This window comes from Nyctereutes procyonoides, unplaced genomic scaffold (assembly GCF_905146905.1).
Source record: "Nyctereutes procyonoides isolate TBG_1078 unplaced genomic scaffold, NYPRO_anot_genome, whole genome shotgun sequence".
Taxonomy (NCBI): domain Eukaryota; kingdom Metazoa; phylum Chordata; class Mammalia; order Carnivora; family Canidae; genus Nyctereutes; species Nyctereutes procyonoides.
Window position 1 is genome coordinate 2326998 of NW_026575118.1, and position 23288 is coordinate 2350285.

At 41.7% G+C, this 23288-nt stretch overlaps 1 protein-coding gene across 1 annotated transcript; it reads right to left on the reverse strand.

Annotated features, from left to right (window-relative positions):
* Positions 1-14002: 14002 nt before the first annotated feature.
* Positions 14003-18550, reverse strand: PPP1R3C (protein phosphatase 1 regulatory subunit 3C). Its single transcript, XM_055334382.1, has 2 exons — positions 18434-18550; positions 14003-16433 (listed from the first exon to the last, which is right to left on the reverse strand). Exons 1-2 carry the CDS (start codon positions 18445-18447, stop codon positions 15494-15496), a joined length of 954 nt encoding a protein of 317 aa, XP_055190357.1. The 5' UTR covers positions 18448-18550; the 3' UTR covers positions 14003-15493.
* Positions 18551-23288: the final 4738 nt, after the last annotated feature.

A 23288-nucleotide genomic window follows, 5' to 3' on the forward strand; every position in this document is an offset into this window, starting at 1 on the left:
CACTTCAATATAGCCAGTCTTTTCATTTGAAAAGGAAACTACTCTTTTTTTAAAATTTTTTTAAAAATTTTTATTTATTTATGATAGTCACAGAGAGAGAGAGAGAGAGAGAGAGAGAGAGAGAGAGAGAGAGGCAGAGACACAGGCAGAGGGAGAAGCAGGCTCCATGCACCGGGAGCCCGACGTGGGATTCGATCCCGGGTCTCCAGGATCGCGCCCTGGGCCAAAGGCAGGCGCCAAACCACTGTGCCACCCAGGGATCCTGAAAAGGAAACTACTCTTGATGTTCTATTTCTCTCATTTCATTAAGGATGGAGGTCATCCACAGAAGGGGAAGGGTAGTTTTCAAGAAGGACTTGGAGGGAGTGGAGGTGGGGTGGGGGAACTCTCTCATCATTTCATGTTAGCTTGCTTCACTCTTTGAAGAGAACAAGTCCAGCTTTCATACTGAATTATTTTCAGCGTGGCCTTTGCCAGGACTCAGCTCTCTCTGGCTGAGGCAACACCCAGAAGGATTGAGTGATAGTTCAAGGTCAGACAAGGTGTCTAGACAGGACCAGCCAGAGAAGATGGCATTAAGACAGCTGGGAGATAAGGGAATGGAGAAGGGGAGAAGGGAGAAAGCAGTGTGTATGTGTTAAGTGGAAGTCTAGGGAAAAATGGAACCTGGAAATTTCTGCCCTCAAACCCCCATCCTCTGCCCAGTCTCTGTCAGCCTGCCTATGTCTCTCTTATACACACACACACTTCTGTACAGAAACACGTTCTTCCCTTTCCCTCCCCTTCTCTCCTAAGCCATTTCTATAAATAAACAATGAGTCTTGAGCCTGCCAGTGGCCCATTATTAACTCTTGCAGTGTTCTGGCTGTACGTATATAAATCCTCACACTGCTCCTCACTTCATGGTCTGCAAAGCCTTTCCCAATATTTAATCTCTTCACTTTATTCTACCTCCCACACCTTAAGGGTCCTGTAAGCTCCTCCTCACCAGTCCCATACACAGAATCATGAGCACCCCACACCCACACTCTCAAAGTTCTTAGCCTTAAAACTATAAACTTCAGGTCCTGCTGCTCAAAATCACTTATGGTACAGGCCACATATTTCTTAAAACATTTATTTTTGCATTCCTATTATTATCAGAGCTTCCATCTAGTAAACATTTACTCTGTTCCAGGTACTGTGCTACGTGCCTTACATATATGATCTCAGTTGAATTCCACAACAATCCTGAGTTATCGATATGATAGAGGCATTTTGTAAATGAGGGAAGTACTGCTGCCCAAGCTCTGATGTTGTTACATGACTGCAATCCTAAGGGGAGAGTATGGATACTGAGTTTTTGAATGCTACCGTGTATGACTGTCACACAAATGTTCTCAACCCCTTCTGGGCCATCCTCTTACTGAGAAGGAAGCCTTCGGCATTTGCAGTTCCAGAGCATCTACTGAGCAGTCTAGTCAAACATCTGGAATGCCAAGATTAATATCTAATTAAACTTCCCCATGCCTGCAATGACATCTTCTACTTCAGTGAATGTTTATTTTGCTAGACCCTGTACTGGTTTTATGAACAGAGCAGTAAAATAGACAGGTCCCACCTTCATGGGGGGATGAAGGAGTTTACAGACTAGTTAGGAGAGAAGGTCTAGGGATCCCTGGGTGGCGCAGTGGTTTGGCGCCTGCCTTTGGCCCAGGGTGCAATCCTGGAGACCCAGGATCGAATCCCACATCGGGCTCCCGGTGCATGGAGCCTGCTTCTCCCTCTGCCTGTGTCTCTGCCTCTCTCTCTCTCTCTCTCTCTCTCTCTCTCTCTCTGTGTGTGTGTGTGTGTGTGACTATCATAAATAAAATAAAAATTAAAAAAAAGGAGAGAAGGTCTATAAATGAACATACAATTAAATACATATACCAGTTCACCAAGAAGTTCCAAATCAACAGAGAGTAAACATGATATAGTTTTAATTTTTTCCAAACACTATTCTCAACTATACTATGTCAAATTATCTCCCTTCCTATTTGTTCCCCTTAAAATATCTCAGATTCCATTACTTCCTGTCACTTTCCTGTTATTGGAATTTAGTCTAGACCAATTTAAACTCTCATCTCATACCTGATCCAAAACCCTCTGCCCTCCCAGAGGACTTTGCTGCCGAGGGGTCCTTGAGCTCTTTCTCCCCATCCTCTAGCCTTTGCCACCTGTAGCCCACCTCACAGACCCTTGTTGCTGGAAACCCCCTCATCCAGAGGGTGGCTATCTTGGGTGGGTCCAGTACCTTCCTTAGTGTCCTTTAGACTGATGGAAAGTTTAGGCTTCCTGCCAAGCCATAGGAGAGACCCTGCCCCATTGCCATCCTTTCTTTTAGCCCTGCCTTCTCTCTTCAAAGTTTTCCCCAGGACAAAAATAGAGTGTAGACAGTAGTACTACTGCCCAAGCAGATGTTCAGCCAGGAAATATAACACTAGTCATTCCCAAAGCGCACCTCCAGTTCTTGGCTTGGAGGAGGGAGGATGTACCCCTGTCCCTTGCCAAGAGTTCTGCTCCTCCAAGTTAATTCTGAGGAGCAAACTCTGCTCCCTTCTTCTCCAGCTCAGCCTTCTCCATGCACACCTAGGCTGGGGCTAGGGGTGAGGTATCAGAGCCGGTCCTGCAAATTCAATTGTGGGAGCTCTCTTAGAAACATGGAGTGATTAGCACTTGTCATGTCACCTTTGGGCCTTGGCAGCCATTTCAAGATAATAGAAAAGATCTCACTCAACATCTTGTTTCGAATAAAACTGTAATTCAAGGAATATAATGAAGAAGAGTAGGGTACTATGAGAGGAGATATCCATGCACTGGAATCAAATTTCTTGGGTTCAAATACCAGCTCTACCCCTTACTGTTTGCCCTTGGGTAGGTTACTTAACCTCTCTGTGCCTCAACTTTCTTACATGTAAAATGGTGATGATAACAGTACCCATATCATAAGATTAGATAAGAAAATGTAAGTAATATTCTTAACATGCTACCTGATACATTAATAAATGCTCAATAAATCTTAGTTCCATAAGGACATGAATTGAGGACTCCAGGCACTTCAAGGCACTCAACAAAATTTGATGACATAGTAAATAAAGGAGAGTATCTGGGACTACCTGTTTGAGATTGGGTAGTCAGAGAAGACCACTCTGAGAGCTGACACTAAAGCTTTAAGATGAAGGATGTGGGGGACATCAGCCAAAGAGCAAAGGGAAAGCAAAGGAACAATGGAATTACAGTATCCTCCTGATGATAAAATTTCTTCCAAGTCCAATTTAGGCAGACTGTACTTGTGTCACATTACATAATAGACCTAGAAAATGTGCCTTGGACATTTTAATATGATATGTAAATACAGTTATCAGATGCTTATTTTCTTGAGATCAAAGGTTCTAACTCCTAAGAGCGAAGGTCCTCCAAGTGCCTCTTGTCCCTATCACAGCAGCTCTGACAGCATTTTCGCTGCTGGTGGGCTGGTCAGGGGTCTTCTGGAAGCCCCTGGCTTCTCCAGGACACATTGCTTGTCTACAAAAGACTCAGACCAAAGCTCTTCACTTTTTCTGTAATACCACCTAGGACAGGGTCCCTGCTCCCCACCCTGCCACCCCCCGCCACCCCCCGCCAAGGCAAACCCATAAAACTCTACAGAGATTGGCCTCAACCCACTGCCCATGACCTCTCTATGGTCCCCTATAACTGACAGCATCCTGCCCCTGCCCATCTTCTAAGAGATGAATTGGAGGAGTGATAGCTAGACAAAGAAGCAGGGTGAGGAAAAGTGTGGGAGCAAAGACAAGTGGGAAAGGCAAGGCCAGGTTTGCCCAGGCACAGAACACACCAGCTAAGAATTTTCTCCACAGCTGGCAAGCACACAAAGAATAGTGAAGAAATACCAACAGAAGGATGCTGACAGTCCTCAAGGAACTAAATGGCTGAAATATAAAAGAGGAAGCAGAGTAAAGCCTTCCAAGATTAATGGGGCCCAGAGCAAGAATGCCAGGAAAGGCCCCAGCCTGGCTGGTCCCCTTCTGTCCCCCACCCTGACCTCATCCTGCACCCATCACTCCTGTTCAGTGGACATGTGAACTCTCCCACCCCATCCTCCAAATAGCTACCTCTCAGGACCTTGGGTGCAGCTGCTGCTGGTAGAGTCAACCCTCAGGAGAACACACTCAGAGCAGAGGTGGGCGTGGGCCCTGGAGGTGGACTTAGCTGGGTAACAGGGGTCCAGGGATACCATGAACATAGTCTAGGAGGAGATACATGTATGGGCTTCAGGTGGTGGGACATCATTTTCCTATGTCCCAAGTTAAAACAGTGGCATCATCTTCTACTCTGCCCTCTACACTTTCCCCAAAACCCAGTTTATCTCTGTCTGAGCTACCTTAGCTAAAATTTCATGAAATGTGTGTGTGTATATATATGTATATAATATATATTTTTATATATATAAAATAAATTTCATGAATATATAAAATTTCATTTCATAAAATGTGTGTATATATTATATATATAATAAAGTATATTAATATTAAATATGTTTTAATTTTTATTTTAGTATCATATTAATTTTAAATTTACTTTCTACCCCTGGATGCCACCGAATAAGCATCGTTGAAGTCTCCCCTCCCAACGCCGTCAGAGTCTCCCAAAGAGCCTGAGCTTCTGCAGAAGCTCTTCATCGGAGGTTTGAGCTTCGAAATAACCGATGAGAGTCTGAGGAGCCATTTTGAGCAATGGGGAACGCCTACGGACTGTGTGGTAATGAGAGACCCCCAAGCACTCCAGAGGCTTTGGGTTCCACACGTACGCCACTGTGGAGGAGGTGTATGCAGCCATGAACGCAAGGCCACACAAGGTGGATGGAAGAGTTGTGGAACCAAAGAGGGCTGTCTCACAAGAAGATTCTCAAAGACCTGGTGCCCACTTAACTGTGAAAAAGATTTTTGTTAGTGACATTAAAGAAGACACTGAAGAACATCATCTAAGATTATTTTGAACAGTATGGGAAAATTGAAGTGATTGAGATCATGACTGACTGAGGCAGTGGCAAAAAGAGAGGTTTTGCTTTTGTGATATTTGATGACCATGACTCTGTAGACAAGATTGTCATTCAAAAATACCATACTGTGAATGGCCACAACTGTGAAGTAAGGAAAGCCCTATAAAGCAGGAGATGGCTAGTGCTTCATCCAGCCAGAGGCCGAAGTGATTCTGGAAACTTTGGTGGTGGTCGTGGAGGTGGTTTTGGTGGGAATGAAAACTTTGGTCTTGGAGGAAACTTCAGTGGTCAAGGTAGCTTCGATGGCAGTCGAGGTGGTGGTAGATACGGTGACAGTGGGGATGGCTATAATGGATTTGGTAATGACAGAAGCAACTTTGGAGGTGGTGGGAGCTATAACGATTTTGACTATTACAACAATCAATCCTCAAATTTTGGACCCATGAAAGGAGGAAATTTTGGAGGCAGAAGCTCTGGCCCCTGTGTTGGTGGAGGCCAACACTTCACCAAGCCACGAAACCAAGGTGGCTATGGCAGTTCCAGCAGCAGCAGCAGCTATGGCAGTGGCAGAAAGTTTTAATTACTGCCAGGAAACAAAGCTTAGCAGGAGAAGAGAGCCAGAGAAATGACAGGGAAGCTACAGGTTACAACAGATTTGTGAACTCAGCCAAGCACAGTGGTGGCAGGGCCTAGCTGCTACAAAGAAGACATGTTTTAGACAATACTCATGTGTTCGGGCAAAAAATTCGAGGACTGTATTTGTGACTAATTGTATAACAAGTGATTTTCATTTCTGTTCTGTGGAAAGTGTAAAGCATTCCAACAAAGGTTTTTAATGTAGATTTTTTTTGTACCCATGCTGTTGATTGCTAAATGTAATAGTCTGATCATGATGCTGAATTAATGTGTCTTTAAAAAATTTTTTTAATTTATATTAAATTTTATATTAAACATATTAACATGTATTAAAGTAGATAGATGCATATATATCACAAATCTGTTTGTCATGAGAGACCAGACTTTGGAAATTGGAAAAACAAAAGGAACATTTCAAGGCCGTCTCCACCTTTGAGAAATAAGAGAATCTACCTTCTTTCATATCTTAAGTCACAGACATCCAGTGGCTGCCACAGCCTTAAAAGCATGACAGATCAAATGCCATTTCAAGTAAATACTTCCAACATAAAGTTCTAAGATCCTAAAATAACTTTATGACACTGACAGTTGTCATGAAGATAGTTTAAATGAACTTATATATGTTGTTTACTACCAGGGTGGCTACTTTCAGGATTTGTTTCCACTTTTTGTTTGTTTGTTTGTTTCCAGCCAAGGTCTTTGATACCAACTAAATCAAGATTCTAGCTAGATGTTAGGGTTGATTCCACTTGACCTAAACAGTCAGAGCTGGAGTTAGCTTCCACAAGGAAGGGAGTGTATCATAAATCCAGAAATGGATATATGAACAAGTAACTTATAGACTATTAACTAGGATATATCCAAAGATTAATTTTGAAAGTTGTTTCACCCAACAGTGTACATTACTGGACATTTGAATCTGTGTGTGTCTCTGGTTATAGTCGTTTTTAGTTACTATGAATCTGGTCAGTATTATAAATTACTGGTATAAAATATTTGCTGGAGGACTAGTATAAGCATGTGACTCACCAGCTCCTCTGACTCAGTGTACCCATGTGTGTCATGAGCTGTTAATACCTAGATCCATTAACAGAGAGCATGAGTAGGGCAAAGGGACTGTGTGAACTTGTACTAGCAAATAGCCAGGAGCCCCCACTAACTATCTTTATGACTATATCCTTTTGTGATATGTAGCATCTATTTCTTTTGTTGCTATAATGGCAAGTTTGGGGTGCAGGTGTGGCTTGATCATTGCTTCCAAGCACAATGAAAGTAGATGATGATATAATATAGTTGGAACTTATCCAACCCCTGTGAAGAACCCCTGTGAGGATTCCTCTCTCTACCCAAATTTGACCCACCCTTAGTGTAGATAAATAAAGGCTGAAAGATGGTGCTCAGATTTAGAAAGGCAGGATGATGTATAGTTGTAGGTTACCAGTAAGACCAGCAAGGGGCTTTCACTCCATTTAGAATGTTAACAGAGGGTGCTTGCCATGTTAGACAGGATTGCCGTTTCTGTCATCTAGAACCCCAGGTGTAAGCACCAGAAGCTAGAGAATAGCTGGTCCTGAGTAGAAATACCTAAGAATATAGCTTCTGTGTTTTTTTTTTAAAGAAGGGGAGGGGCAAGAGAGAGAGAAAGAGAATCTCACGCAGGCTCCAGGCCCAGTGCAGAGACTGACTCAGGGCTTGATTTCATGGCCCTGAGATCATAACCTGAACTGAAATCACGAGTCAGACACCTAAGCAATTGAGCCACCCATGTGCCCTAGAATATAGCTTCTATTTTCATTTCTGCAGCAGCAATGAGAACTTCTACTCAACTTGATGTAATCTGGCACCTTGAAAGATTAAGAAAAACATAAAAATGGTTCATTGTGATTAATTCAAACCATATCCTAAAAGCTGGCAGACAATGGTTTCAAAACCCAGATATTCCAAAACAATTTATTATTTTGGGTTGCATAGGAAAGAGATCATCCCACCCACCCCCAATATTGAAAAGAAAATAAAAATTCTATATAGGATGTGAATGAGAAAGTTTCTACTGTGCTTACAGGTATCAGTAAAACCTGTCTTAAATTTTTATTATGAAGTATCATTTATATGTGAAATATGTATAATGTACGTGCGAAAATTTTGCTTAAGAAAGAAAATGCTAGCAGTATTTTTAAATATTTAAATATCCCTAATTCTTTCCATCTTCCTCTCTAGGAGTGACCACCATGCCACATCCTACTTATTATTCCTTTGTTTTCTCTTATTATAGTTATAGCTCTAGACAGATTTGTATTTTCTGTATGTATTTTCTGTATGTATTTTCCGTAACCTGCTTTTTTGCTCAGCTTTATGTTTGTAAGATGCATTTGTGTTGGCAGGATTAGCTGCCATTCATTTTCACTTATACTTTGTATTCTGTTGAAATAATAGGGTTTATCTATCCAATCTACTGTCAGTGAACATTTTGTGTTGGTTTCAGTTTTTGGTTTTACAAATAACACTGTTACAAACATATATTTCCTAATATATACCCCCTGGAGTTTCTCTGTAGGATACACATATAGAACTGGAATTGCTATGCATTTTCAACTTTGCAACGCTAAATTGTCTCCAAAACGATCATACCAGTTTATACACTCACCAGCAGGGTATGATACCCACTGTCTACAAGCTCACTAACATTTGTTTACAGATGTTTTAACTTTTGCCGTTCAGATGGATATGAAATAGTATCTCATACTTTTAATTCGCATTTCCCTATCTTATTAGTGAAATGGAGAATCTTTTTTATGTTTATTGCCCCTCCTGTTTCCTTTTTTTTTTTTTTTAATTTTTTTTTATTTTTTTTTATTTTTTATGATAGTCACACACACACAGAGGAGAGAGAGAGAGAGAGAGAGGCAGAGACATAGGCAGAGGGAGAAGCAGGCTCCATGCACCGGGAGCCCGACGTGGGATTCGATCCGGAGTCTCCAGATCGCGCCCTGGGCCAAAGGCAGGCGCCAAACCGCTGCGCCACCCAGGGATCCCCCTGTTTCCTCTTAAATGAAATATCTATTCAAGTCTTTTTGCCTGTTTTTCTGTAGACTTTTTCTTGTTATCAAAGTTCTTTACATATTCTGAATACTAATCCTTTTGTCAATTATAGCTTCTCCTTGTTTGTAACTAATCTTTTCACTTTCTTTATGTTGTCTTTTGATTTTTAAAAAATTTTTAAATTTTAACGTGGTTAAATTTATCAGTTGTCTCCTTTTGGTTTGTATTCCTTTACCTTAGAAATCCTTTCCAATTCCAAAGTCCCAAAAGCATTCTATATTTTCTTCAAGAAGTTTTAAAAGCTTCCCCTTTCCCTCTTTAATTATTCAAGCCTCTGGAACTGCTTTTAGAGCAAGACATGTGAGAGGGTCCTGGTTTTATGCTTTTACATGTGGAAAACCATTTGTTCCCATGTCAGTTATTGTGAAATCCGTTCTCTTCCTACATAGTACCATTCCCAGCTCTTTTGCCAGCCAAGCCTTTATTGATATGTGGGTCAATTTCTGGGCACTCTGATTTGTTCCACTGGAAATTTTCTAGCCCTGCCCTTAGACCCCATTGTAATAGTGTAATTTTATAAGACATCTTGGTATTTGCTATAGCAAGTCCTCCCCCTCTCCCCCACTTCTTCAGGAAATCCTTGATTCTTCTTGGGGCTCTTTCTACTTCCACACACATTTTAGAAGCAATTTGTCAAGTTCCTTAAGCGACATACCTGGGTGGCTCAGTGGTTGAGCATCTGCCTTTGGCTCAGGGCATGATCCCAGGGTCCCGGGATTGAGTTCTGCATCAGGCTCCCCATAGGGAGCCTGCTTCTCCCTCTGCCTATGTCTCTGCCTTTCTCTCTGTGTCTCTCATGAATAAATAAAATCTTAAAAAAAAAACCCTATTGATATCTTGTTTTTTATTGGCATTGTGTAAAATAGTAGACATCTTCATGATATTAAGTATTCCTAACCATAAATATGGAATAGTTTTTGTTTGTAAATTTCTTTATTGTCTTTCAATATGTACTTATAATTTTCTCCATAAATATTTTGTTAAACTTTTGTTATATTTATTCCAGAGACTTTTTATATCATTACTGCTATTGTAAAATACGCCCTTTTTCCAAAAATTACCTTTTCTATTTATTGCATGCATATAGATTGATATTCAGTTCACTTTTGGATGGTGGTCCTTGTATTAGTCATCGATTTTTTTTTTGTATTAGTCATCTATTGATGAGTAACGAATTACCCCAAACTTAGTGGCTTAAAACCACAAACATTTAGGGGCACCTGGGAGGTTCAGTAGGTTAAATAGGTTAAGTATCTGCCTCTGGTTCAGGTCATGATCCCAGGGTTCCGGAATCAGGCTCCCTGCTCAGCTGAGAGTCTGCTTCTCCCCCTCCCTCTCCCCTTCCCCCTGCTTATGTGCATATGCTCTCTCTCTCTTGCTCTCTCTCTTTCTCTCTCTCTCAAATAAAAATTTTCTTAAAAAACCCACAAACATTTATTATCTCATAGTTTAAGTCAAAAATTCAGAAGCAACTTAGCTGGAAATTTTGGTCAGGGTCTCTCATTAGGCTGTAATCAAGATGTCAGCCAAGAGTGGGACTGAAGGATCCATTTCCAAACTCACTCACATGGCTCTTTAAGAGACCTCAGTTCCTCTCCACATGGGCAACCCCAGTAGAGCTGCTCACAACAAGATAACTGACTTCCCCTAGTGCAAGCAAATCAGAGAGAGAGAGAGAAAGCAACTAAGATGAAAGCCACAGTGTCTTTTATAGCCTAATCTTGGAGGTGATGTGTCATAATTTCTACTGTATTCTATTGGTTACACAGAGCAACTCTGGCACATCATGGGAGGAAACTACCCGATGAATCTCAGGTCAGCACCATTAGGACCATTTTGTAAGCTGTCGCAATTTATATCCAACAACCTTGCTATTTCTCATATTTATTCTAATAATAATAGTAGTAGATCCTTTTGGATTTTCTATGCAGGTAAGCATATCTGTAAATAATGATAATTTTCTTTATTTCCTACCAATCCTATTTTTATTTTTTTCTTGCTTTACTTCACTGGCTCAGATTTCCAGCACAATGTTTAAGAGAGGTGGCAATAGAGGAACTTATCTTAAAAGGAGTTTCAACATTTACCATAGTATGGTGTTTGTAGGTTTTGTTTTTATTTTGAATAGATATCCTTTCCCAAATTTCCTTTTATTACTAGTTTCAGGGCTTTTTTTCCATTAAGGGAAATTTTATAAACTTTTTTTGACATCTGTTGAGCTAACATTTTTATTCCCTTAATCTATTTATATTCAGATTATAATCATTGATCTAATATTAAACCAAACTCCATTCAGAATACTCAACTTGATCATAATACATTATTTTTTTATATTTTAATAATTTATTGTTTGCAAATCTTTGTATATGTTAATAAGTGAGATTGGCTTACATTTGTCCCCAGTAGGTTTCAGTATCAAGGTCAAGCTAACTCATTAATAAGTTGAGGAATGTTCCCTCTTTTTTATATATTCTGGAATAGTTTATATAAAATTAGAAATATTTGATCCTGGGTGCCTGAGTGGCTCAATCGGTAAAGCGTCTGCTTTCATTTCAGGTCATCATCCCAGGGTCCTGGGATCAAGCCCCATGTTGGGTTCCCTACTAGTGGGGAGTCTATTTCTCCTTCTCCCTCTGCCCCCCACCTTGTGTGTGCTCTCTCTCAAATAAAGAAAATCTATTTTAAAAGAGAGAGAGAGAAGAAGAAGAGAAGAGAAAGAAATATTTAATCCTGGGGCATATGCGTGGCTCAGTTGCTTAAGCATCTACCTTTGGCTCAGGTCATAATCTCAGGGTCCTGGAATTGAACCCCTCATTGGGCTCTGCACTCAGCTAGGAGTCTGTTGGTCCCTCTACCCCTCCCCCTACTTGTGCTTGCTCTCTCTCTAATAAATAAATAAAATATTTGATTCTACGGGTGCCTCAGTGGCTCAGTCAGTTGAGCATCTGACTCTTGATTTCGGTTCAGGTCATGATCTCAGGGTCATGAGCTCAAGCCCCACCTATGACTCCATGCTCAGCAGGGAATCTGCTTGAGGTTCTCTGTCCTTGCTCTCGTCCTCTGCCCCTCCCCGACCATGCTCACTCTTGCTCTCTCTCTCTCTCCCCCAAATAAATAAATATTTTTTTAAAAAGAAATATTTGATCCTTAAATATTTGATACAACTCACCTGTAAAAATATCTGGACCAGGTATTTTTTTTGTGAGTGGATTTTAAGCTATCAATTTTAAATTATTAATCTTAAATTTTAAATTACTAGTTTATTACTAGTTTAAAACCTGACTAGTTTTCTGTTTCTTCTTGAAACCATTTTAATACAGCACATTTGTCTAGAAATTCTCCACTTTATCTAAATTTACAGAGTTATCATCATGGAGTTCTCCATAATGCCCTAATACTTATTTATCCATTACCTATGACTTTTTTAAATATTTTTTTTCATTTTCTTACTTTTTCTTCATGCATCTTGTCAGACTTGTCTTTTTATTGATTTGTTTATGAATCCATGTTGGATGAAAATTCTTTGTGGCTTAGGTTAAAGGCACACTTTTACAGAGAGTTCTTGCATTTGCTTTTACTGAGCATCTGTGGGTACTGGAACCAGGGATCATTTTTAATAAATTTTTGGTTTGAGGTTTTTCAGAATACAAGGAATGTGATTTCAGATTACAAATTCATGTGAGGGCCAGATTATGGTTATGAATTTTAAGAGGAGTTTGTTGTTTCCCTCTACCCAGAGGTACAGGCATCTTTCCTAGTTGAATTTCTTTGTAAGGATTATATTATTTTCTTAATGTGGCTGTATCCTTTCTTGGTTCTAGCTATACTAGACATTCACTGTGACTACCTCCCAGCTTAATGGACACTAACTTTCTCTTCTGTCCCCTTAGCAGCCATAGATGTTAAAGACTGATGTTGGTCACCAGGGGATTAACAAGTGACTTCAGGACAGCTGCCAGCTTCAGTAAACATTTATTCTCTAGGGTCCTGCTTTGGCTTTTTATTTAGGAGGCAGAGTAGGCCATCAAGGCCATCCTTCCCAACAGTTCAGCATTGCTTTTAAAACATTACATTATTATTATATTAAAATATAATTTAGAAATATTTTATCTAGCATTTTCAGGTGTTTTGTCCTGGAGGAATTTTGGGGGGAGTAATACAGACTTTAATTTTTACATTTTCAAGGCCATACTCATCTTGATCAGGCTGTATGGGGTATAATTTTGGGTGTGCTATGATGTACTTCTTTAGGTACTAGAACCTCTAAAATTCTTCCAGAAGGCAAAGGTAACCGAGATCCTTGTTGTAGACACTGTGTGAAAAACGAAATACACCCACAGCCAGATACAGCCTGCAGGGCTATAGTTTACAACTTTTGATAAAAAGGATGTTATAATACAAAATCTGTTTTTCAAAATTGGGCCTTTTCAGTAGGCTGGTCATTTGTTTCACCTTAAGTTTGAGATAACCCATGCAGAAGCCCTTTCTGGAATTTTACATGAGAACTGGATCTACTGTTTCATAGAAGTACTGTCTCTCACTGCAGGGAGCTGATCCTCTCCTTTCAGTCCAGGACTGGTGCCCATTGCCCCCTCCCTATGTCCTCTGTGCAGCTCCAGCCTGTGCCCCTTTGGGAAGGTGGAGTTGAAGAGGGGGAAGCCCACTCCAGCTCTTCCCACACAGTCTCTTCCCCATTTTAAAAGCTGAGGAGCAGCCCCCAAGAGAACCCTGACCCAGCAGAGTATGTGTGATGAACAGTAAGTACTAATGGGGACAAAAAGGGGAACAGTTGCAGCAGCTCAAGTAACTATCCCTGGACTCTACCCCTAGTGGTCAGGCAGTAGGAAGTGTCCTCACTATTGAGACTGGAACTGTGTGAATAACCTTAAGTGAATCCAATTCCCGGTCCAACCAAACTATCTTTGCTCAGTTCTTTTTTTTTTTTTTTTAAGTTTTATTTATTTTTCATGATAGAGAGTGAGAGAGAGAGAGGAGAGAGAGAGAGAGAGAGAGAGAGAGAGAGAGAGGCAGAGACAGAAGGAGGGAGAAGCAGGCTCCATGCCGGAAGCCGGATGTGGGACTTGATCCCAGGACTCCAGGATCGTGCCCTGGGCCAAAGGCAGGCGCTATACTGCTGAGCCACCCAGGGATCCCCTCTTTGCTCAGTTCTTAAACAAAACAGGAGAATCTCAGTTGATGGTTTATTTGACTAGCTGTGGCTTTGAGAAAGAAAACATACTCAGGTCTTGTATCAAACACTTTTATTCTTTAAAGTGAGAAGTTCACAAAGGACAGCTATAGGAGAGTGAAACATTTACAGTAGAAAAATTGTGGGTGCTAGCCAAACCTCAAATACTGTCATAGCAGAGTTATTCCAATAGTACTTTTCCAGCATGGCAGATCACACATGTTAAATTCAACTGCATTCTCTGAACACCTCCCAATGGATGTGCACAATGATAGAAGCAAACATTCAAGGACTCATTCTTATGATCTTATAGAATGGATATATACACACCCCAAAACAATTATATTACAATACATCCAAACAATTCACATCCATTTAAAAAAAATACTTTTACTTCAAAGAAATTGGTAGAAAGACTTAACACAAATATAGGCAAGAAATAGATTGCTACTTTTATGTGCAACGTACTGGATTCTTGAACTGAGAATCAGTGTCAGTCCTCACTTCCAACATCATGTCGAAAAAGTGTGGCAGAAAAATGAGTCACCTTCAATATGAAGGATTCGAATTGTGTACGCTGGCAACACTCTCAGAGATGTAACAGTATCACAAACAGGATGCCAGTATACAGAATGGACCTTCTTATAAAGTCACTCATGAATTATCAGATGACCCTTCAGATATTTAGGAACAACATAATATTCTGGCTTAATCAAGGCACTTGCAAAGAGCAATCTTTGACATAACAGAATCCCCATGGTTGTTAACCACTGATGATGGTATGGTTTTTTTTGTTAGGTAGCATTCTGGACTGACTACCTAAGCATGATGCCTTGATCACAAACAAAATCACTTATAACATAAGGACTGCAAAGCCAGATTTGCTTAAACTTTCCCCAAATCATGCTTTTTCATAAATCGTTTGAAAAGAAAAGCTTCATTTAAAATCTTGACTCTCCAGAGTTATTATTCATCTTTCCCCAATACCACTCAACACCCCTAAAGTTTGGTTTTTCTCCACAAGAATATAGAAAATAGAATCTTCCCTCCCCCAACACAAATTATTTCCTTAGGAGAGAACTGTAAAACCAACTTAAAAGCACAAAGTAACCTTACATTTTCTCACCAATAGCGAAGTATCAAACCGCTCCTACACGGACTTGAGCTGCAGAGCCCTTTGTGCGCACTTTTCAGACATTCCTCATACCATTAAAACAGCTTTCTATCACCACCAACTGTCCTTTCTCAACCATTCCTTGCCCACCATGAAAGCTAGTGAATTGAGATGGAAGGAGAAAGGGCATTGGAACAGTATTGCTTTTACAAAAATAGGGTTCCAGGCTGTTACTTGATCCTCCAAAGCAATACTAGGCAGTATAGACCTCAACACTAAATTCTCAAGTGGCTATCTTTTTATAGCCAGGTCTCAAAAGCTCAAAACTAAACCTACTGAAGGAAAGTAGCAAAGACTTCCTAATATTGAGCAATACAGACCGAGAATTACATGGGAAATATGCCAGGTCAAAACCAGTCACTAGGTTACTTAATCATCGATAAGAAGCCAAGTTCTCCATTCTCCCCCAGCTCTGCCATTCTGGGAAGAGCCCACTGGCCAGCCTTGGACTGCCAAAGATGGAGGTCTCTGACTCAGTCTTGGGGGGCACCTGGTGGAATACACAGTCCTGAGATGCCATCTGTGTCTGCACTCCATCAGGTTTCCACTGCACATGGACAATTCTGTAATTCTGACCCTCGTTGTTGTCCCAGAAGACCTGCCCATTAGCATGGTAAGAAATGCAGAACTCAATTTTCTCCTCAGTTGGAATGACAGAGGGTAAGTCAATGGCAAATGAGAAGGTGTCACTATCTGAGGCACCATACACATTTTTCATGTAGTTACAGTCCACATCAGTGTAGCTCTTCCAGGTATCAAAAGTGATACGAATCTGAACCTTTTTCTCAAAGCTCACGTTTTTCACTTTCACAGTTCCAGTCACTGTTCGCTCTTGCAAAGAGCAGTTCTCCAGACAGACAAAATTCTTCTGAAAGTGGTTCCGAAAACTTAAGTAATCAGTTGAAGGCTGGGGAAAATCTAAAATCAAGTTTTTCTCTTCGTGGAGTTTTAAGCCAGAGGAGATATCGTTAAGGTCCAAGAGATCAAACTGGAGATCCCACGCTGGTTCTTCTGGGAGGTCCGAGAAGACATGGATGGCGGTGAGAGCGAGCCCCTTGGAGTCAGCAAACACAACCCGCTTCTTGGTTTGGTCATGTGACTGCTTCCACTCATTCTGTGATTTGGCTTCCTGTTTTATATTGAGACATGATTTCAAGGGCTTTAACTTGTTCACAAAATTTCTTCGTTGGAGATCATCATAAGGGCCCAGGAAACTCTTCAGAGGTGGCGAATGAGCCAAGCAGAGCCTCATGGCCACATCCACTGGCATGACTGAATTTGTCAAAGGTCGCGGATCTAAAACCTGGATCATTCTGGAATACAAAAAGAAGAGGGGTTATCACCTGAATCTGGAATGCTCTTCCCCTGGTTCCAAATATATATATACTATTTTTGTATTTTCTAAACTGTAACCAGCACAGTAAGCATCAGGGATGTGCTATCAGATGTAGTCAAATAAAACAGTATTAGATGATCAGATTTGCATCCTATATTTGGCTGTGCCCTGGCAGACTACAAGGCCATGGGTTAACTGCTTAAAACATGTGGGGGTCTCAGTATCCCCATCTGAAAAATGAAAGGGCTGCATGTGATAATCTCTAATATAGCTCTAAGAACCATTTGCTTTGTCCGGAGCCAGTGGTTCTCAAACCTGTCTAATCACAATGGCCTAGAGAGTTTGTTTTCTTTCTTTCCTTTTAATGCCAATTCCTAGGACTTAGAGCTGCTGAGGCAAACCCTCTGTGAGTGGGGACAGGGGTAGTAGAGATGTTCTTACAGCTTCCCAGGTAATACTGGTGACCAGACAAGTTCCAGAACCATGATTCCAGACTCTGCTCCCTCTAGCTGCTCTGATGATCTTGCTGTTAAATTGACTACCCTTCTCTGGAAAGGTAATACACTTAAGAAGAAAAATAAATAGCAATAAAATTCTCATGGAACAGTTTTGAGAGAAGGCTGGAAAGAATGAAGTCAGAGATTAGCTTTGCATTTTATCATGTTCTTCCTCATTTTCATAAGTAACCAACTGAAATTCAGATCAGCACTTCATACACTTAAAGAAAAACTTCACACAATCTATATTTCATCTAGAAAGATATCCATGACAAACCCACATTTAGGTGACAAAAGCTAATTACTTTAAAATTGGACTGTTTTCAATGTATGCTGTATATATGAATTAATGAAATACTTAATAGGAAATACACCAAAAAGTTACATATCTCTGGGCAGTGATGACCTATATTTATCTTTGTACTTTTTTTTTTTTGGTATTTTCTAATGTTTGGCAATGGATATTAATAACTAGCAAGATAATAAAGCTATTTAAAAGTTTAAACATAACTATGCTCAGCAATGTTAAATTAAGAAGTTCCATGAAGTTTTTCCTGGCCTTTAGCCCTTCATACGTATTGCCAAGCTTATGGATACTTTTTTCCCTGTCCTCTCCTTACAGATAGGAGGTATATGTATACTATAATGACATTTCTCAATCTGGCTTCAGTAATTTTTCACAGCAGCTCTAAGCACATAGGCAAATGGTCATTAACACAAAATGGATAATGTAAGAACATTCACAGAATTTATTAGTCCTGAGATTTTTCTGGAAGGCCTACACACTTAGAAAAAAACAAATGAAAGCTAAAGCTATATTTGTGAGCCTAATAATAGTTAACAGGCAGGATTTTTAGAGAAGTGTTCTAAGTAAGTTATGTCTGGGTAAGCTATTTAAAGTAGTTTTATGGAGGGTTTTTTTTATTGTTTTGTGGTTTTGTTTTGCATTTTTTTACTTTTTGCAGTTATAGAAAGACAGTTTTAGGATTTGGTGAGTTCCTGGCCAAAAGTCAGAAAATCATCATTTGCTCAAATTCCCCCGCTGAGTTTACTATGGCAAACCGTGATAAGAATCGTGGAGGAGGGCGAAAGAAAGCAGAACGACACACTGCAGTTTCCCCCAGGCTAAACAACACAATCAGTAACGTCAAGGTGCGGTTCCCACAAGCTGCCCCAGTCCTTGGGGCATTTGTGCGGGATCAAAAGATCAAAAGATAACAGATACTAGAGCTAAAGCTGACTCACAGTTAAGAGTTTCTGGTTTGGGATGCTAATTACCAAAATAAGCTTTGGCTGAGAAGCACTGAGCAAATCTCCACCAGCCGAGGCTTCCCTGGGGCCAGATTCCGCTCAGCAGTCAGCCAGCTAGCCGTCCTCTGGGGTCGCCGTTTTCAGCGATGCCCGAAGGACCAGCAGCCCAACCGCCCTGCAGCTGTGCGCTCCCCTCTGCTCTGGTGCGGGGAGTCTGCGGCGAACCTACCTGGTGCAGCTCATCGGGCCACCGGGCGGCGGCGGACCCGCGCAAGTTCGCGCCCAGCTCGCGGCCACCTCCGTTGGGCAGGAGCTCGGGCGGATTGAGGGTGCGGCGTGGGAGAGGCCGCTTATCTGCCCCGGACCACGTGAACCCGTCCTTCGCACCAATCCCCGAGCGGCTGGCCCCGCGGCACGACCAATCAGCGCCCGGCTCGGGCGCGAGCCCTCGCGCTGGGAACGTGATCGGCGTGGTCCGCGGGGGAGCGCCGGGGACTCCGCCCGCAGCTGCAGCGCGCTCGGTAACGCGAACCCTGGGCGAGGGGGGCGTGGAGGCGGCGGCGTGCAGCACGTAGCGGGGCGGGCCAGGGAGCGGCAAGCCTCGCCCCGGCTGGGCGCCGGCTCAGGGCGGCCCTAGGGGGAGCAGATGCCTTTTGCGTCCTGAGCGTTTGTGCACAGTTAAACCTAAGCAGGGAGAGTTGTGGCTCCTAACAAATGCCTGTCATATTCGAAATGGTTATCTTTTTCACTGGTTGGTACGTCTTCTCGTCTTCTCCCTCGCCTTAGCCTAAGCATTCAGAGGTTGGGTGCATTTTTAAATTAGGGTGAAATCCAAAAATCCACCACAGAGTGGACCAAGGCTGCTAAGAATTATTACCAACCTCTCTACAAGTGTTGCTAATAAAGCATGCTAGACCCGTAGAACAAGGACGTGGCATTTAATTAAAAGGCACTTTGTATTCCAATCTATTCTTCAGTTTTTCTCCTTGGAAGAGAAAACTGAAGCCAGAATGAAATGGCCTTTTTTGCTCACAGTGGTCAATCCAAATCTCTCAACTCCGTTCTGATGTCCTTTGGCAGTGAGGTGGAAACCAAAATGTCAAAATATCTCCCTGTAAGTATCATGACTCTCCCAAGCCAGTTACTTTTGCTGAGGTTTCGTTACTTTGTTTAGTTTGGGGAGTTTTTAGACCATCAGTTACAACCATAAAATTAAATATCTAAGTCGAGTATAAATTGTTTTTCTAAAAACCCATGTCCTAGCTTTCCTCTATTAACTTCCATATCCATGAGTCAGTTAAAGTGTGCAGGAACGCCTGGGTGGCTCAGCGGTTAAGCGTCTGCCTTCTGCTCAGGGCATGATCCTGTCCTGGGGTGTTGGGATCGAGTCCCACATGGGACTCCCTGCATGGAGCCTGCTTCTCCCTCTGCCTGTGTCTCTGCCTCTGTGTATGTGTGTGTGTGCCTCTCATGAATAAATAAATAAAATCTTTAAAAAGTAATAAAGTGGGATCCCTGGGTGGCGCAGCGGTTTGGCGCCTGCCTTTGGCCCAGGGCGCGATCCTGGAGACCCAGGATCGAATCCCACGTCGGGCTCCCGGTGCATGGAGCCTGCTTCTCCCTCTGCCTGTGTCTCTGACTCTCTCTCTCTCTCTCTCTCTCTCTCTCTCTCTCTGTGTAACTATCATAAATAAATTTAAAAAAAATTTTAAAAAAAGTAATAAAGTGTGCAAAATGTAAAATGTTTTTAAAAATCCCTGTGTCTTTTAAATTACTGTCAAACACTGGAATTTTTTTTTTAACATTTCATTTATTTATTCATGAGAGCCACAGAGAGAGGCAGATACACAGGCAGAGGGAGAAGCAGGCTCCCCACAGGGAGTCAGATGCGGAACTCGATCACTGGACTCCAGAAGCTCGGCCTGAGCCAAAGGCAGACCCTCGCCCAGGCATCTCTGGAATTTTTAAAATAGAGTTTCTAAAATAAAAAGAAAGACACCCATGCTGAGTATCACCAGGGACGGTACTTAATGCTTGAGTTTCGTTTTTGGAAGGAAACTTCCAACTAGTAGCAGATCTTCTAGCCCCCCAGCCCAACCAAAACTAGCTGTAGGTGACACAGTCTCTGGGTTTGACACTTACAAGCTACATGAATCTAAGCAAGTTCTAGCCTCAACTTCCTCACAAAGTGGAGATAGTGAAATTGCTCCAAAGATTACATAAAACTCTGCTGCTGAGAAAACTTAGCAGAGTGTCCAGTGCATGTGTTCAACTCCTGGTAGTTCTCATATCAGTACTCCTCAGTTTTAGTTATTATTCCATTACTACAGGTGGCCAGTACCTGAGCTATTATACTGATAGCTCCTGTTTATTGGGCCTTTACTATGTCCAAATACTGTTTTAAGTGTTGTATTGTTGTGCCCAAGATCACGAATCCGAGAAACCGCCGAGAAACCGCCAAGGAGCCGACACCGATGGAATCACACGAGGGTTTATTTACAAGCTCGAGCCTGGGTCCAAGTATACCCTACCCGACACAGCGGAGCAGGGACTTGGACCCCGAGACTAAGAGGCGTAGCAGCTTTATAGGGGCCAGTGGCCCGTGGGATACGCAGCAAGTTGCACAGTCAGGTCGGTCCACACGCAGGTGGCCGATTGAATTACACCTTACCCTATAGTATCCACTTGAGCTGGCCTTTTACTTTGGTCAGAATGGGCGCGCAGTTTTGGCGGGCACAAGGCAGGGTTACATTGTTAATGAGCCGATTTCCGATTAGGGTGTGCCCAGCGGCTTGACTAGGGTGGGGCAGCGCCTTAAGCAATAAGCAGGTCATGTGGGGGTCATACAGGAGGTGGCGGGTGTAGCACAAAATGGAGTTAGTCCTGCTCTGCTTGTCCAGGGGTAGGGGATTTTTGTTAAATTTCCTGGGTCCCACAGTATGTGTCTTACCTGTTTTTATCTCAGAACAACTCTAGACGGTGTATACTATTATTAATTCCACTTTTAGAGATAAGGAAAGGAAGGCACTGCGAGGTCAAAAAATCTACCCAAAGTGTATCTGGGGATTAGAAGCTGGCTGATGCCAGAACCAGAACCATTGTACCATATTGTCTTCCTTTATTTTTTTTTTTTAAGATTTTATTTATTCAGAGAGACAGAGAGAGAGAATGAGAGGCAGAGACACAGGCAGAGGGAGGAGCAGGCTCCATGCAGAGAGCCTGACATGGGGACTCAATCAAGGGTCTCCAGGATCACGCCCTGGGCTGCAGGCGGCGCTAAACCGCTGAGCCACCAGGGCTTTCCACATTGTCTTCCTTTAATTACCCATTGACAATTAGCATGATAGATGGTGGAAGGTGCCTGACATTATCACTGGTTCTAAGTCCCCCCCCCCCCCAGATGATAAATCTAAAACTCAAACTGAGCTGCTTACCAGGGACTGGTTAGGTCAGAGCCAAAATTGGAACACTACGTAGAATTTTTTATTCTACTCATGATCACATGTTAAACTAAAAAAGGGGATATTACCAATTAAAGTTATAGAGAAACATAAAGTAATAAGACTGTATTGTGATCTCATTTTGGAGGAAGAATGTGGGGACTCCTGGGTGGCTCAGCAGTGGAGTGTCTGCCTTTGGCTCAGTGTGTGATCCTGGACTCCCGGGATGGAGTCCCATATCCGACTCCTTGCAGGGAACCTGCTTCTCCTCCCTCTGCCTATGTTTTGCCTCTCTCTCTCTCTATGTCTCTCATGAATAAATAAATAAAAATCTTTTTTTAAAAATAGAGGAAGAATGTGCATGCATAGAAAGTAGAATATGTTCTATCAAAGTGTTAACAGTGCTTATTTTTGGATGGTGAGATTATGAGTAATTAAAAATTTTTCATTTCACTTCTTTGTATATTTTCATTTTTCTACAATGAACAGGAACTACTAAGAAATCATTTTTAAAGGGTTTTAAAACTTTCAGATTCAACTACCTACAGCCTACCTACTAGGTACCAAGAACTGTGTGGGAGGCTTTCACATAGTTCTATGCTGCTTACTCACAGTCCTTTTGAGTTTGTACTTGTTTCCATTCATGCTGCTTTCTCTCCTGCCCCCTGGTGCTGACTGATGCCTGGAAATCAGGAAAACAGGCTCTCTCCAAAGAGGAGTCAACACTCAATAATCCTCTAAACTGGGTCCACCTCACACCCCACTTTTAAAACATTCCTGTAAGAGAACAATTTGGGTGCAGGTGTGAAGGTGCAATTGTTGTTGCCAACAGTACCAGAGATTAAAGAAACAGTGGTTAAAATTGTTAAGGAAAGTGTAGAATACCACCTCAGACCTATGTGGTATCTCAGGTGGGGTAACAGAGAAGAGGGGAACAAATAAAAGATAAAATACTTGGCCTCTCTAATAATCTATTGGGAACAAAAATGTAGAGGTAAGAAAACCAGTACCCATTCCAGGTATGGCTAAGTGGAAAATAGGTCATATGAACATTATACACATTTGCTATATGTCCATCAGGACTTGAGAAAAAGGAGAGGCCTCTGGCTAGCCAAAGAAGACCAGAACATGTAGGGTGACTGCAGGGAAATTAATGCTAGAAGTGAGGATTCTAGCTGCAGAAAGGGAAGGAGAAGAGTATTGGGAGAAGGGTTAAAGGAGAACTTTAACTGTTACAAGAAAAAGAAAATCCCCTGAACTGTCTTGAAAAAAAAAAAATAGAGATCTGAGTGCAAAACAAGGAAATGAGTAAAGAGTGAAATAGCAATCTGACTGTAAAGGAGAGATCATTCTCTTGTGTAGTTACATCTCCAGGTTGCTTCAGGTTCTGCGTAGTCATTGAAGGATTAGGGTGAAGGAAAACATGTTAGAAAGGACCTATGGGGGAAAAAACTCTAAGCCACCACTGAAGAGCATTTTAAAAGGCTTTAATATGAATATTATGGAAGATGGGAGAGGGGATGAGTTGTACAGGGATGGATAGGAACTAGCCAAAACGTACTAAGTAGGAAACATCAACATATGAAACATCAAAATGAAAAGTAGTAATATTCTGAAAAAAATAATAATGACATACTATCAGCT